The 14,959-nt window shown below is 33.6% G+C and overlaps 1 protein-coding gene across 8 annotated transcripts in view; it reads right to left on the bottom strand.

Annotated features, from left to right (window-relative positions):
• Positions 1 to 768: 768 nt before the first annotated feature.
• The window catches only part of LOC111045669 (threonine--tRNA ligase 1, cytoplasmic), a 35,506-nt gene continuing 21,315 nt past the window's right edge, over positions 769 to 14,959 (bottom strand). For 3 of the 8 annotated variants that reach the window (XM_039422077.1, XM_039422075.1, XM_039422072.1), the window contains 6 exons: positions 13,821 to 13,983; positions 11,877 to 12,014; positions 9,269 to 9,447; positions 3,591 to 3,765; positions 2,226 to 2,340; positions 777 to 1,261 (listed from right to left, as the gene is read on the bottom strand). In XM_039422077.1, the coding sequence (XP_039278011.1) occupies positions 1,116 to 1,261; positions 2,226 to 2,340; positions 3,591 to 3,765; positions 9,269 to 9,447; positions 11,877 to 12,014; positions 13,821 to 13,983 (916 nt within the window). In that variant the 3' untranslated portion in view covers positions 777 to 1,115. Of the gene's footprint in view, positions 1,262 to 2,225; positions 2,341 to 3,590; positions 3,766 to 4,666; positions 4,782 to 6,272; positions 6,448 to 9,268; positions 9,448 to 11,876; positions 12,015 to 13,820; positions 13,984 to 14,959 lie in introns of all 8 variants that reach the window. The other 5 variants (XM_039422078.1, XM_039422076.1, XM_039422074.1 and 2 more) reach the window with 3 other exon arrangements.

Below are 14,959 nucleotides of genomic sequence, written 5' to 3'. Positions count from 1 at the left end.
AGTGAGAGTTAATTTCCTTATAAACATGAAGATTCAAAAATAGTTTCCCATAATATGACTTCGTAAGTTTGAAAATTATGTGCTCAACTTCATGCAAACTTTAAAAAGTAACCGAAGTTTCAAAGTGTTTTGAGTTGAGTCATTTGAAAAGAAAATGATCATAAATTCAATTTTGGCGATTGGCTGTTATCCAATGACTTTCCTTGAGTATTACTCAAATACAAGTATTACTTGTGCAAGTATTGTTGTATAACTCGTACATGGTTAAGTGGATGAAGAATCAAGACGCCAAAAATTATTTAATATCCAATAAATAATGTAGTTTAGTAGTATAGAAGTGAAAAGTAGGTTTAAAAATTCTAGAATTTCAGAACTCTAGAGCCATCAAGATATGTGATTTTTATCCCAATATTACTTACATGGTAATTACCGCTTATTCATAAGTAAATTAATATTTCTTTGAATTGAATCTGCATAAATTATCACACTCTTATTCAGGACTATTAATTTTGATCTTACTATTGATTTATTTATTCAGTGGTGTTTATTCTTTAATAAGCAATTTGAGATTGAATAATTTTTGTATTCCATAAATATAAATTGACAGGCGTTGATAGCTGTCAAAATTTTTAACATGAATAGTTCCATCCACATTTTCAACAGTAAGTGAAAAATTGCAATGTATAAAATATGAAAGTTATGTCACTTCAATCAAGTTTTTACAATTTATATGATTTTTCGGTGACTTAAGATATTTCAATAAAACAATACAGGAATCACCCAAAAAATCTTTATTGATGAGCAATCTAGGATAACCCACAATACATCTGATCACAATACATCATTGATGATGACAAACGTAAAGTTTAATCACAAAGGAATAAAGCTAGGTAGCTTCAAGAAAAGCTATGCAAAGAAACCTTAGAATGGTAAAAGAATCCACTGCTAGATCAAAATGCAGAAGGTGATAAAAAATAATAAATACTATGACTAAGTCATCTTGGTTACACAAGAAAGATTTAAAAAGATGAAAAATTGCAAATAAAAATGAAATTATCTATCAAAGATGTAATTGGAGAGCTCCGGTGATTGCATTCACTTTATTGCTTTTCATTTTATTCTTCAACTTTATCAATAGTTTTCTCCTTTGCAAGAAGCTTGAATTTATCAATCAGTTGCTGAATGGTCATTTCACCATGAACTATATTGTCTCTTGTTCGTACATTGACAGTGTTTCCAGATTTCTCTTTTTCTCCAACCACTGAAAAAAAAAATTTCTTCAATTACAAAAATAATTATTGAAAAATTTTCCTAATGATTCTTAGCAAACATAATATTCTGCGGTAAAATTATTTACAGTTTACGAGATCATCGATAGGTAACATTAGTTTTCCAATTGTTACAAGATGAGTTCACAGAGAAGATTTAGGGCCGGTTTCCGAGCTCGGGATTTAACTAAGTTCTAGCCTTTACCAGCTGGAGTCAGAAAATTGGCTTTCCGAAGCGGGGCGTAGTCGCAGTCCACGTTTACATTAAATTCGAAAAACTAGAAAATTGAACACAAAATAAAATAAAGAGAAAATAGTGAGAAGTTTCAGCTATATTGAATTATTTAGGAATGTTTCATTTCGTCAAGGAAAAACGTTTCAAATTATAGAAATGAGGAAATGAAGATCATCATAAAAGCTGCGACTACGCCCCGTTTCGGAAAGCCAATTTTCTGACTTCAGCTGTTTAAAGTCTAGGACTTATTTAAATCCCGAGCTCGGAAACCGGCTCTTAACAATGATTTCTCTTTTTTGCAGAGGGTGATACCCAAATAAGCTCCAGGCTTGTACGAGGGTAATGGGAAGGATGAGTGGACCTGAAGTTTTAGGGAGTTCCAAAGCATCGGGAAGCGATTTTAAAATTCATGAACGATATTTAGCGGGGTAGGCTCCCCAAGTGGTCACTCATCCGACGGGAGTAGCAGGCACATGGATCTAAGCAATAGCTCATCAGCGCAGCCACGGAGTCAACCGCTCCCTATAATAATTTCAACTCATGGGACATGCATATTTCCTATGCTTCATAGTATTATAATCATATTACCACAGTTTTCACTTCACCTCTCTAATTCAGATGAACGAATGACTTGAAATTACTACCTAATTGAAGATATGATATCATAGTAACTGTATTTTAGAAATAATTATGAATGATTATAGGCCAAAGTGGAAACATACCAAGGATGTAGTTGTATTGAGCAAGCTGGGCATTTCGAATCTTTTTGTTCATGGTGTCTCCTTGATCAACATCAACTTCGCAGACAAATCCCGCTTCGTAAACTTCATCTTTCACCTGAAATTCAAAATATTCCAGATTATTAATTTCCAATCAACATTATTTGATCATTGTGCGAGAACAAAAGTGAGCCGCCATGAACCTGCATAGAGAACTGTTTGTAAGGAAATTTATGTGTCAAAATTTTACTCTAAAAAGTGAAAATATTGATGTAATTCAATTAGAATCTGTAACCACAAATACATCATCTGCGGTATCTCGCAATGTCTCTCAATTATAATATAATTAAATATACAATATCAAATGACACCCTCTGATTTTGACGAGTTGTGAAATCACTAAGTTGAGTACATCACTAAATTCATAGGAAGAAAGAAACGATACAATTTTTTTGATAATTTTTCTTCCAGATAAAGGCAATTCCAAGTAAATGGTAATTTCTTGTAAGATCTTCTTCAATCTGTTGAATGCTCCTCGACGTAAGGAACGTTCAAATTATTGCACTGCCCAGTGAAGTGTGTATGCATATCTCATTTTCAATTCTCCAACTCATTTTTTAACCTTTGCGAGAAGCATAATATACAAGCTGAGCATCCATTGATTTTGTGCTTGAGTGAATGAATATGAGCATTGACTCAATGAAGACAGCCAAAATATTTTTTATCCATACATTTTTTTTCAAAATGTTCATGCAAACTGGAACCTATCTTCTTAATTTTGATTGAAGGAAACCACCCAAGAAGTCTATCGGACTATTTTAGAAACACTCTTTAGAATTTTTATAAATAAATTTCAAATGTATGTACTTATAGTTTTGGAAAGAATATGTATACGACTTATTCAATTGAATTCAAGAAATTTGCATGAATAAAGAATATTTTTGGTGTCCATACTTGCTTCTTCCTTTAGTCAAGATATCAACTGAGTTTCATTTATTCACCCAAGCACAACATCAATGTATTTGCATGTAAAGATTGTCGGTCTATTTCGGAAGCATAATTTATAATATGTGATTATAGTGTGACTAGCAGGTAACCCGCGCTCCGCAAGGGTCTAATTAAAAACTTGACAAACTGAGAACTTGACCTACTGAAATCTTGAAGAATTTAAAATAGGCCTATAGCCTAACCATCCTCGGTAAATCAAGAATCTATTAATGCAAAATTTCAAGTTAATCAGTTGTTAATGAGTAGTTAGACGTGATGATGCGTCATCGTGAGTTTCCTATACCGTACATCTATAATAAGCCAATTCTTTCCTTTATTATAATAATTATAGATAGATCATCATGATATGTGATGGATTACCTTGTGGGCATACTCGTTGAAAGGCTCTGCTACAGGAATGACCATACATTGGCGGGGAGACAACCAGAATGGCCATTTTCCGGCGTAGGATTCTGTAAGAATGGCGATCATTCTTTCCACTGAACCGAGGATGGCACGATGGATGATCACCGGCTGGATTTTATCCCCAGTCTCGCTGTGAACAAATAACACAAATAATTATTTTCGATAGTTGGATAAGTTAGAATTAAATTAAAGTTTCTCGGTAACATTTAAATTGTAATATGAACATAATGTTTTTAGTCTGAGATCTCTTACTCTTTGCCTGAGATCTGAACCACCACATATCTTGATTCCGATATTTTTGGAAATAATAATGATTGTATTTTTGGAAACAAGATAAGTCTATATTAAAACTTAAGGATATAAAAACTTTCTTAAAAGTTAAAAATCTGGTGTGGCGCACTCACACAACTTTCCTTGCCATTATGAAAGTTGATCACCTGACGCTAGTGTTCCCGCGCATCTCAAGTCTACTATTTAAAGATTTGAGCCAGCTGGTGACAGGGCAATAACGCTGGAGACACACATGATGTCTGCTATCTCTTCATAGTGAATGATTCAACAATATTCTTCATAGAATCAACAATAATTTGCAATTGAATAATCACATTTTCTCGAATTTAAAGCTTATTTTCAATTTTAGGTGAAAATGTTACTGAACATTAATTGTAGAAATTTTCATGCTCAATCTACTCCACTTGATTTTTTTTTTGTTTAAATTGTATCTGAAGCCTGATAATTGGGAATCTAAAATCGAAATTTGCATTGATGGGGCGGAGCTCCCGAAATTTTTACAGATATGGGACTTGTGGCAGTTGATAGAGCTTATCGATGACTATTTTGAGTATAAATTTGATCAAAATCGTTGGAGCCATTTTAGAGAAATTATATCATAGTAACTGTATTTTATAAAATACAGTTATATTACAGATCATGCCTGTTTGTCTTCCCCCAATTATTTTAATTAATAATTATTGTGTATCTTGAATCAATAAATTAACTATGAATTATTATAGGCCAAACTAGAAACATACCCAGGATGTAGTTGTATTGAGCAAGCTGGGCATTTCGAATCTTCTTGTTCATGGTGTCCCCTTGATCAACATCAACTTCGCAGACAAATCCAGCTTCGTAGACTTCATCTTTCACCTGCAATTCAAAATATTCAAAACTAAGTATTTTGAGTCAACGTTTGATTATTGTACAACTGTTGATTATGATTCAACGGTGAGCTCCTCGAACGTTAAAATTATTGCACTGCCTATGCATTTCTTATTTGCACTTCCAAGACTATTTTCCTTTGTGATAAGAAACATAAGCTGAATGCATATACAAAGTGATTCTTAATTATGGTAAAATAATTTAATACGTGATAGTAGAGGTAAAAATAAGAGAAAAGTTCTTATAAACATATATCCATAAACGCTTCATTAGCGAGCTATACAGGGTGAAAGATTTCGCCCGCAATTCAGTTCCTCTGGTGAAATACACCGTTGCTGAATTGTTTGGGGACTAGTTTTGAAAAACTTATGCTGGATTTTGGTATAAGTTTAATGTAATTTAGATATGTTACTTTCATATAAAAATAAAACTTTTCATAAAAAACCGAATATTTCATTTGCAATCAGCTACAGCCTATGAGTTATTAGTTCTCTTCTCATAAAACAGCAAATTTTTGTGGTGTAACGTACTACATAAGAATACATTTTATTCAACGTTTAATCAAATTTAGTTTACACAGCTCACATAATTCTTTTCAGAATTAAATTCTCTACAATTTTTATTGCAAAAAATTATTTGTTTACTGGTCATTAAAGAAAGTTATTGGGCATCAAACGTAGAAGTCTGTGTTTTTCTACTTAGATTTTTTGCATATTTCAACTTTTTTCTAAAAAAACTAGTCACACTACAGCTTCCAGACTAGTTTTATTCAATTTTTCAGATATTTTTCCATATGAATCCACCATAAGTTTTTCAGAAACTAGTCCCCAAACAATTCAACATCGGTGTATTTCACCAGAGGAACTGAATTCCGGGCGAAATCTTTCACCCTGTATAGCTCGCTAATGAAGCGTTTATGGATATATGTTTATAAGAACTGTTCTCTTATTTTTACCTCTACTATCACGTATTAAATTATTTTACCATAATTAAGAATCACCCTGTATAAGCTGAACACTAATTGTTTTTGTGCTTGAGTATGGCCCGGTTTAAAGAAAACTAACTTATTAAATCTAATGGTCCATCAAATCTATAGGGTTAATAGTCCATTAGATTTAATAAGTATCCTAGAAAACCTGGCCCTAGTGATTGAAACACAATTGATATCTTGACTCAATGAAGAAGAAATTTACAGGCAGCAAAGATAATATATCCAAATAAAATCAATTGAATAAGTCATATATGGTACGTATTCAATTCAAAATTACTATAGTCCGAGATAGAAGATAGTCCGATGGAAACACAATGCTGTATTCTGTGGTTAAACGTTGCAAGATAAATGGGTGCGGGGGGTCGAGGAGGAACTCAGCCGTTCCGATTTCCATCGGACTATTTTCGTGCGGTTGACAATAAATAGAATTCCAAATTTATTTTTTAAAATAACAAATAGTATAGTATGATATTTGTAATATTGAGTACCTTGTGAGCATACTCGTTGAAAGGCTCAGCTACAGGTATGACCATACATTGACGGGGAGACAACCAGAACGGCCATTTTCCGGCGTACGATTCTGTAAGAATGGCGATCATTCTTTCCACTGAACCAAGGATGGCACGATGGATAATCACCGGCTGGATTTTATCACCAGTTTCGCTGTGAACAAATAATACAAATAATTATTTTTGATAGTTGGATAAGATAGAATTAAATAAAAATACTAAGAAATTGTCAAAAATCACAGATTTATTGATACTTAGAAAGACCGGTTTCGGTTGTTACACCATTGTCAATCTCTGATGAACATTTCATCAGTTTAACAGTTTATCAGAGATTGACAATGGTACATTTCATCAGTTTAACAGTTTATCAGAGATTGACAATGGTACATTTCATCAGTTTAACAGTTTATCAGAGATTGACAATGGTGTAACAACCGAAACCGGTCTTTCTAATATCAATAAATCTGTATTTTTTACAATTTCTTTGAATTTTTTCATTTAATATGAATAATTACCACAATATCAACTTCTCAACTACACAAAAAGTGAGAATGAAATTAAAGTTTCTTGGTAGCATTTAAATTATGATATGAACATAATGTTTTTGGCTGAGATATGAAGTACCACATATCAGAATTTAAATGTTACCGAGAAAATTTAATTTAATTCCAACTTTTTGTGTAGATGAGAAGTTGATATTAAATAAAGATAATAAGAAATTGCCAAAAACTACAGATTTATTGATACATAAGCTGGGTTTACACCAAAGTTATTAACAAAATGTTAATAACTTAATCCTTATAGATTCTATTAGATTGAACGGAACTTGACAAACTCATATGTTCATCATATGTATGATAAGTTATGTTCAATCTAATAGAATCTATAAGGATTAAGTTAGTAACATTTTGTTATTAAATTTGGTGTAAACTCAGCTTTAGAAAGACCGGTTTCGGTTGTTACTTCATCTTGTTTCCGATATTTTTGTAAATAATAATGATGATTGTATTTCTGGAAACAAGATAAGTCTATATCTTTCAAAAGGATATTAAAACTTTCAATGAAGATTATCAATGTAATTTCGACAAAATGATGTAAACTTTTCTATTGTCTCAATTATTAACTTTTTACTGAAAATTCTCGTAGATCTTAGGTAGAGTCGATAGGAGTGCACTTTCAATTTTCAGCATAGAACTTTGATAAAACACTCATCCTAGACTAGAGGATAGACCTACTTTTGCTATTCACAGACTGTTGTGGAGTGACATGAGCTTACCTTGTTTTTTTACGTTTAATTGTCTGCTTTTTGTAAAGTAAAATCTACATTCATTCTCAACTCATGACAACATTTTCATTCTTATAAGACAAGGAATAAATCAAATCTAAGGAATGTGTATTGCTCCTACAAATCCAGCCATATGAGTTTTAAGGCCTTTTCAATAAAGTTTTATAACAATTTACCACCAAATGTTCGAGGTTTGACGCTCAGGGATTTTTTTTTTTTTTTTGATAATCAAAGAATTGTTCAATATTGAAGTTGAATCAAAAATTTGAAGTTGATTTATGATTGCAATCAAAAGCTATCGTAGAACATACAAACGGACAACCGCATGGGCCTCCAGAAAGCAATAGGAATTCACTAGTCTTTAGATTGTTCACACATAATTTCATCACATATTTCATTAATTTCACACATAGATTCATCACATAAATCCATGTGAGGATACACAAACAGCAATAATGCCAGTTATGAAGATAATAGGTTTATAAAAATAGTTTATCATACCACAGGCAGGATAAAATTGTTTCTACATCATTGAACCTATTGTAATATTGAAAGATAATAATTAGGCCCTTTTGGACATTAAAGAAAAAAATGAACAAACTTATTAATGAAATATAGCAGTTTCAATTATGAACAAAATAATAATAATAATAATTACAACGAATTTATTGCTAGTATTAGTATACCCTTCTTTTACATAAGGGCATTCATTTAAACTAAGAATCCATAATTTTTTTATAAAGAATTGTTTTTACAGTGTGGATGAATATTTCAATGTTAACATGGAGTCTATCTAGATTTTTATGTAATTGTTATTTTGTTGTATGATATCTAATATAGTTTGTAATATTGACGTGGCCGATACAAATTGTAAAGTGTTTGTCTGTGGCAAAAAATTGATTTGATTTGATTACGGGTTACACCGCTTAAACAGATGGAGAAATGTGCTGAACCATCAATATCAAATAGCGCCATATGAAAGAATAAGCGCTGGACATAATCTGGACTACACGATTTGGAGGACTCTCAATAGAATGAGAACCGGAGTACCCAGATGTAAGACCAATATGTTGAAATGGGGAATACTTCCTGGCGGGAACGCCCTATGTGAGTGTGGAGTGAGACAGGATCCGGAGCATTTAATGGTCTGCGGGATACTTTAAGTGACATGCACTCCTCATGATTTGATAACAGCCAATGACAAAGCCGTAAAGGTGGCTACACACTGGAAATCCAGTATATAGACTGGTTTATAAATTTTTCTACTCACTTTATTGATATTGTTAATGCTTTGTTGAATTTATGTTATGGTTTAAATAATAAGTGGTCTGACCTGGACACTGAAACGAACGAACGAACGGGTTACACCCTGATCAATAACCTCGAATCATCGATTACAAGTATTCCATGAGCGAATTATGATTGAAACACCTGAAAAAACGCTTTGTGTGGCTTGGCCCTTGGGTTACGAGCAGAACTGTCAGGTCGATGTTTATCTTTCAGTTTAGGATGCACTCGCGATCGAGTATTTTTCAATAGAAATTTATCTGTAAGCCTTTGTATCAAAAAATGTTTGTATCAAATGTTTGTCTAAAAAAGGTTTGTATCAAATAATGATTGTCAGAAAAATGTTTGTATAATATAATGTTTGTCTAAAAAATGTTTGTATCAAATAAGTAAATGAGCTGACCCGATGTAGGACAAGTTGAAGCGAGTGGGCAGCTGGAAGTCCAATTGTATGGTGGCGCACTGGTGGTTGCGTCTCAGGGCGTCCATGATGGTGATGTCGATTTTTGGCCCATAGAAAGCGCCATCACCTGGATTCTCACTCCACGGCTCTCCAAACTTATCCAGACTGTTCGCCAATTGCTAAAAACAATACCAAAAGAGACAACAATTTAAACTAAATACCAAGCTTAGGAAACTTACATTATATCGAGATACGGTGAGCATAAATTAAGCATATATTGAAATTGTATTCTTTTCTTTTTTGTATACAGAGTACAACAGATATACATAAACAGTTTGAAGGAGGATCCTCATATGGGCTTGTGGTATTGTCTGAGGCCAGTTTCTAACGACAGGCCATGTTTTGTGTGAACAAACATATACGACAAACAATTGTGTGTCATCGACGAAAGGCTTCGAACAAGATATTTCGAGGTTAGGTTTTTGTATCTTAGATTTTTTGTTATAGAGTTTTTCTTCACTGAAGATAAATTCATTTATTGATATCATTGGAAGATTGGTGAATGATATGAAGGAAGCCTTTAAAAATATTAAAAATGCAGCATTGCAAATGGGCCTCCACATAAATGAAAACAAAACAAAGGTAATGGTCACATCAACGAACCACAACATCGGGGAGAGGCTTCATCAGATGGATGATAACTGTTTTGAGGTTAAAGATGATTTTGTATACCTGGGCTCCCTCGTTGATGGTAAAAACGAAACAACAAATGAGGTGGAAAGGAGAATTCTTCTGTCCAGCAGATGCTTCTATGGTCTCTCCAAGTATATAAAAACAAAGTGCTAAGCAGAGCTACAAAGTTTAAAATATATCGCTCTCTAATCCTGCCAGTACTCATGTATGGCAGTGAAACATGGACACTGTCCAAAAAAGACGAGAGCCAACTCAAAGTTTTTGAGAGGAGGGTACTGCGAAGCATCTGTGGTGGAATAAAAGTGGATGAGACCTGGCGGAGGAGGAAGAATGAGGAGCTCTACCAAGTATATCGTGAACCTGATGTGGTTAAAATGATCAAAATTGGTAGACTGCGATGGGCTGGCCACCTTATTCGGGAAGATGAGACATAACCACCAAGAAGACTCATGCTGTAAAGGATGGAAGGGAGACGAAGACCAGGAAGGCCGAGTCTGCGCTGGATGGACGGTGTTGACAAGGACGCACAAGTGATTGGAGCCAGAGGTTGGAAAGCGAGGGCGGAGGACAGAGACGAATGGAGGCGAATACTGGAGGAGGCCAAGACCTCTGGTGCGTTGTAGCGCCACGGATGATGATGATGAAGATAAATTCATTTCAAATGATTATAATTTGAGGCGGTATACGGGAAAAGGGCACATAGAACTAACTATATGCCCTTTTTCCGGAGATTGCTTTATTAGATCGGCCATCTTAATCTGCATATAACCTGAAAATCTCAAACAAAAATCTTTGTAAACTGATGTTGGTACAACTGTTTATAAACAGCTGTGTCAAGGAGGGATTTGGTGGTCAGTGAGATTATTGCTCCCTATGTTTCTGTCAAAACCTTCATCAGAGTCAACCAAGTTCAGTATCATGAAATATGTTAGGCTATTACAAAGATAAAACAAGAAGTTTAGATTCCTCAATAATGAAAACAAAGACTGGATTGAGAACTATTTAAGTACAGAATGATTGAAACCTATGCAACCTGCTATATGCATATTTCAATATTGATTTTTTTCAACATATATTTTGATAAAATGATTTGAAAACATTTTAAATATGTATATATGACTTTTTAATTGAAGAGAAATATAGCATTTAGCATTGAATAGCATGTTTTCTAGTTGATCAAACTCAAATTTGTACAGAATAAATTTGTCTTTGGGAAAAGGGCACACACAAGCAACTTTTCAAACATATTTTTTGGAATAAATTAGAAATATAATCATGTATCATTCTTGATCAACATGATATCAATATAATGAGTTTTGATTTGGTACTAACAGAATGTTTAATTCTATTATAGAATACATTGTTCTATCCAAACTAAAAACTTAAATTCGATTTTCTCAAAACACAATTTTGCTCCATGTGCCCTTTTTCGGTACACGGCCTCATTTGTATTTTTTTATAATAATTGGTTTATTTTATGTTAGAAGCTGCTATCAAACAACAGTTTTCCATTTTAAGCCTTTCGCGTTTTTTCGTTCGAAGATATGCACGTTGCACGCACCTTGTACTGTCGTTAGTGGCCGGCCTCATAGGCTAATCTGATGCATTGTTGAAATATTTTGAACGTTTTATTGATGACATAGCAGGAATCGACGACTAAAGTGGAATTGGAGAATAATATTTTTCAAGTCGAATAAGATTAAACTATTCGATAAAAAAGAATGAAGAGATTTAAAATTTACAATGGCAGGAACAAGTGCAGTGAATAAAAACATAAGACGAGCTTACAGGCTACAAAAATAAGTAACTTCATCTATACAACTGATACTACTTGATGAACTACTGATAAAATATTATGAAGGTAAGCTTCAATAAAATAGTTATTCTAATAAATAGTTATAGTAATAATAGTTACCTTTTCAGCCTCATTCCAATCTTCAATTTTCCCCATGTATTTGTCAGGTCGAGTCGAAAGACACAGTTTAAATGAGAAACCGAAAACTGAATAGACACTCCTCAGGAAGTCCAAGGCACCAGTAATTTCTTGACCGATCTGTAAGAGAGACAGCAATCAAAACTATGGATTGGAGTTGAATACTGATTGATTCAAAAAAATGGTTTCTACATTTCAATATAAAAACAGCACTCTGAAAATAAGTATGGAAGAATTCATGTATACAGATGGAAACTAATGAGTAATTGAATATGCTCAAATGCTAATCAATAAATAATTATTATTCAACTGATATCTCAAGTTAAATGCTGTAAATGGCAAATCATTTTTGAATAGTAGCTGATATCGTATTTTCTTGTAGCTGCACACACTGGGATTGATATTTGCAGATTGCAGTAGCAGAAGTTTTGTGGTTTTTAGAGCATTTACTTGGGTTTTTAATTCAATGATGATTAATGAAATAAAAACACACATATATCGTCAAATTCTACAGTTTTATTTGGTAACTTTAGTCAGCTTGAGAATGTGACGTGTGTGGTCACGAAACCATGGTCCTGTACAAATAAAACTGTATGTGTGTTTTTATTTCATTATGGAACGGTTCTTACAACATCGACAGTGACTCAGTAGAATTTTCAATGATGATTATTTATGTATTGGCCTACTCACTTCCAAAATTCAATCATGCCCTACAAGCTAGAACAAAAAAAATATCGTGAGAAATTGTCTACTTTCCCATTTCATTTGATAATTGCATGTGATGATTTACACCATATTTATCGTTAATCATATTATTTTAAAAATTACCTATACCTTCCCTAAATCCTTTCAATATATTATCAAGTATAAGGCTGGGGCGTACACCGGTTAGTCAAGACAAGACATGATCGGACAAGTTTAGTCACAATACTTCACATAGTTGCTTATTATTATTATTTTTTTTATATATTCAACGATACATTGCTATCTAGTCTAGGGACTTAGGGACTAATGAGCAACTTTTTTCTGTCCTATAATACTAATAAATACTTCATACAAGAGAATCCTCCATAGGGTCTCCTATTCAAATTCTAATATTATTAGTACACTACTTATGACTGTACTACTGTACAGGTGGGTTTCACTCATTTCCACTGCTCTGCTTTTCACTGGACACAAGACACTTGAATCAGCACTAGACCAGTTCAAATGGCTTCTTCCTTTTCAGCCTCCTCACCAATCCTTCATTTTCCAGCAGCTGGATTGCTTTAATGTTGTCGTGTTGGTGGAGTCGAGCCTCGTGTTTCTCTGCATGCCTCTGGATTTCGCTGCAAACCAGGTCGACTCGCAGGTCTCTGTGAAGGTCGCTGTTTCTGACGTACCAAGGAGCATCAGCAATGTTTCTCAGCACCTTGTTTTGGAAGCGTTGTATGACTTTGATGTTACTGTCTTTGGTACACCCCCAAAGTTGTATATCATACGTCCATACTGGCTTTAGAATCTGCTTATACAGGAGTACTTTGTTTGGAATTGACAGGATGGAGTTCCTTCCAATCAGCCACCAGAGTCTCTTGTATTTTATTCCCAGCTCTTCTCTCTTCTTCTTAACATGGACCTTCCAGCGAAGCTTTGCATCTAAAGTCATACCTAGGTACCTGGCATCATTGGAAAATGGAACTATTTGATTGTTAATGGTTATTGGTATGGGTTGAGCCCTCTTGTTGGTGAAATTGATATGAACTGATTTTGCGTCATTGAAATAGTTGCTTATGAAGACATGTATAATTGCAATGACTAATCAGTGTGAGTTGCGTCATAAGCAACTATGTGAAGTATTGTGACTAAACTTGTCCGATCATGACTTGTCTTGTCTTGACTAACTGGTGTGCGACTAGCCTAATATTTAAAACAGAGAAATTCGTTTACTTGTCCGACGGTGCAGAAGATATGCGCGTCATCCTGTTGGAACCTTCGCACCCTTGTCAGGCCGGTCAAAGCACCAGAGAGCTCGTTACGATGGAGCACTCCGAAGTCAGCCAGCCTCAGTGGCAGTTCACGCCATGAACGCGGTCTGTGATCGAACATCAAACTGAAAATAATATTTTTTTATTTATGATACTGTATTAGGCGAGAATACATAAGACACTAGAATGGATAAAATATTATCCATTATGAAAAAACTAGAATATTGTCTGATATCAAATTTTTATCTGATTCGTGATATCAGACAATATTCTGGTGTTTTATTCATTAATATGCTTTTGGTAAAAGCCTCCAAACGCTACACTACTCAACAATAATCATACTTCATGATAAATAGTTACCACACTTATTTGTAAAATATAATTATAGTACCCTTTATTGAAATGATAGATTGAGAATACAAAATAATTATAATTTGTATTTTTAATATATTATTTTATTAATTTCAAGAAAAGGGTACTATAATTCTATTTCATAAATAAAAATAAGTAGCCCTGAATTCATACATTTTGAGTTACCACACTATTTGTAGTAAAATTGATACGATAATTACCTGTGACACCATTTCAGTTCTTGAAGAAAATGTAATAAAGAATATTGACCATGAATCGATCAAAACTGCCCAGACCAATTTAAATTTGTACAATCAGGTGAGCTGTGAATGATTTCATAACAATTGATAGTTCATTAAATAAAAGCAGAGATAATGAAGACATAAGACTTGTAAACAATAGAAGTTTAGCCAGAAAATGTGAAAGGCATGAATACATTTCATATAATTTTTATCCTCATAAGATCAAGACGAATCAGTGATGTAGTGCAAAATCAAGTTGAATTCCCATATATTATTATCATTATGATGAATTATTGAAACGTGCCCGGTACAGATATTCCCATAACTTCAAATGGGATTATTCATACTCACTAGACTGTACTGAGTGGGAACAGTCCAATCAGTACCCATCGAAATAATATTTTCACTGTTCCGGTCACTTTTGCTTGTTACTGGTGTGTGGAAATCCAGCTTGAAATAACAAACGTCAGGCAGGATGAGATTCAAACACATAACCAAAGAAGCTATT

This window comes from Nilaparvata lugens, chromosome 2, assembly GCF_014356525.2.
Source record: "Nilaparvata lugens isolate BPH chromosome 2, ASM1435652v1, whole genome shotgun sequence".
Taxonomy (NCBI): domain Eukaryota; kingdom Metazoa; phylum Arthropoda; class Insecta; order Hemiptera; family Delphacidae; genus Nilaparvata; species Nilaparvata lugens.
This window is presented reverse-complemented; position numbering and strand designations above follow the sequence as displayed.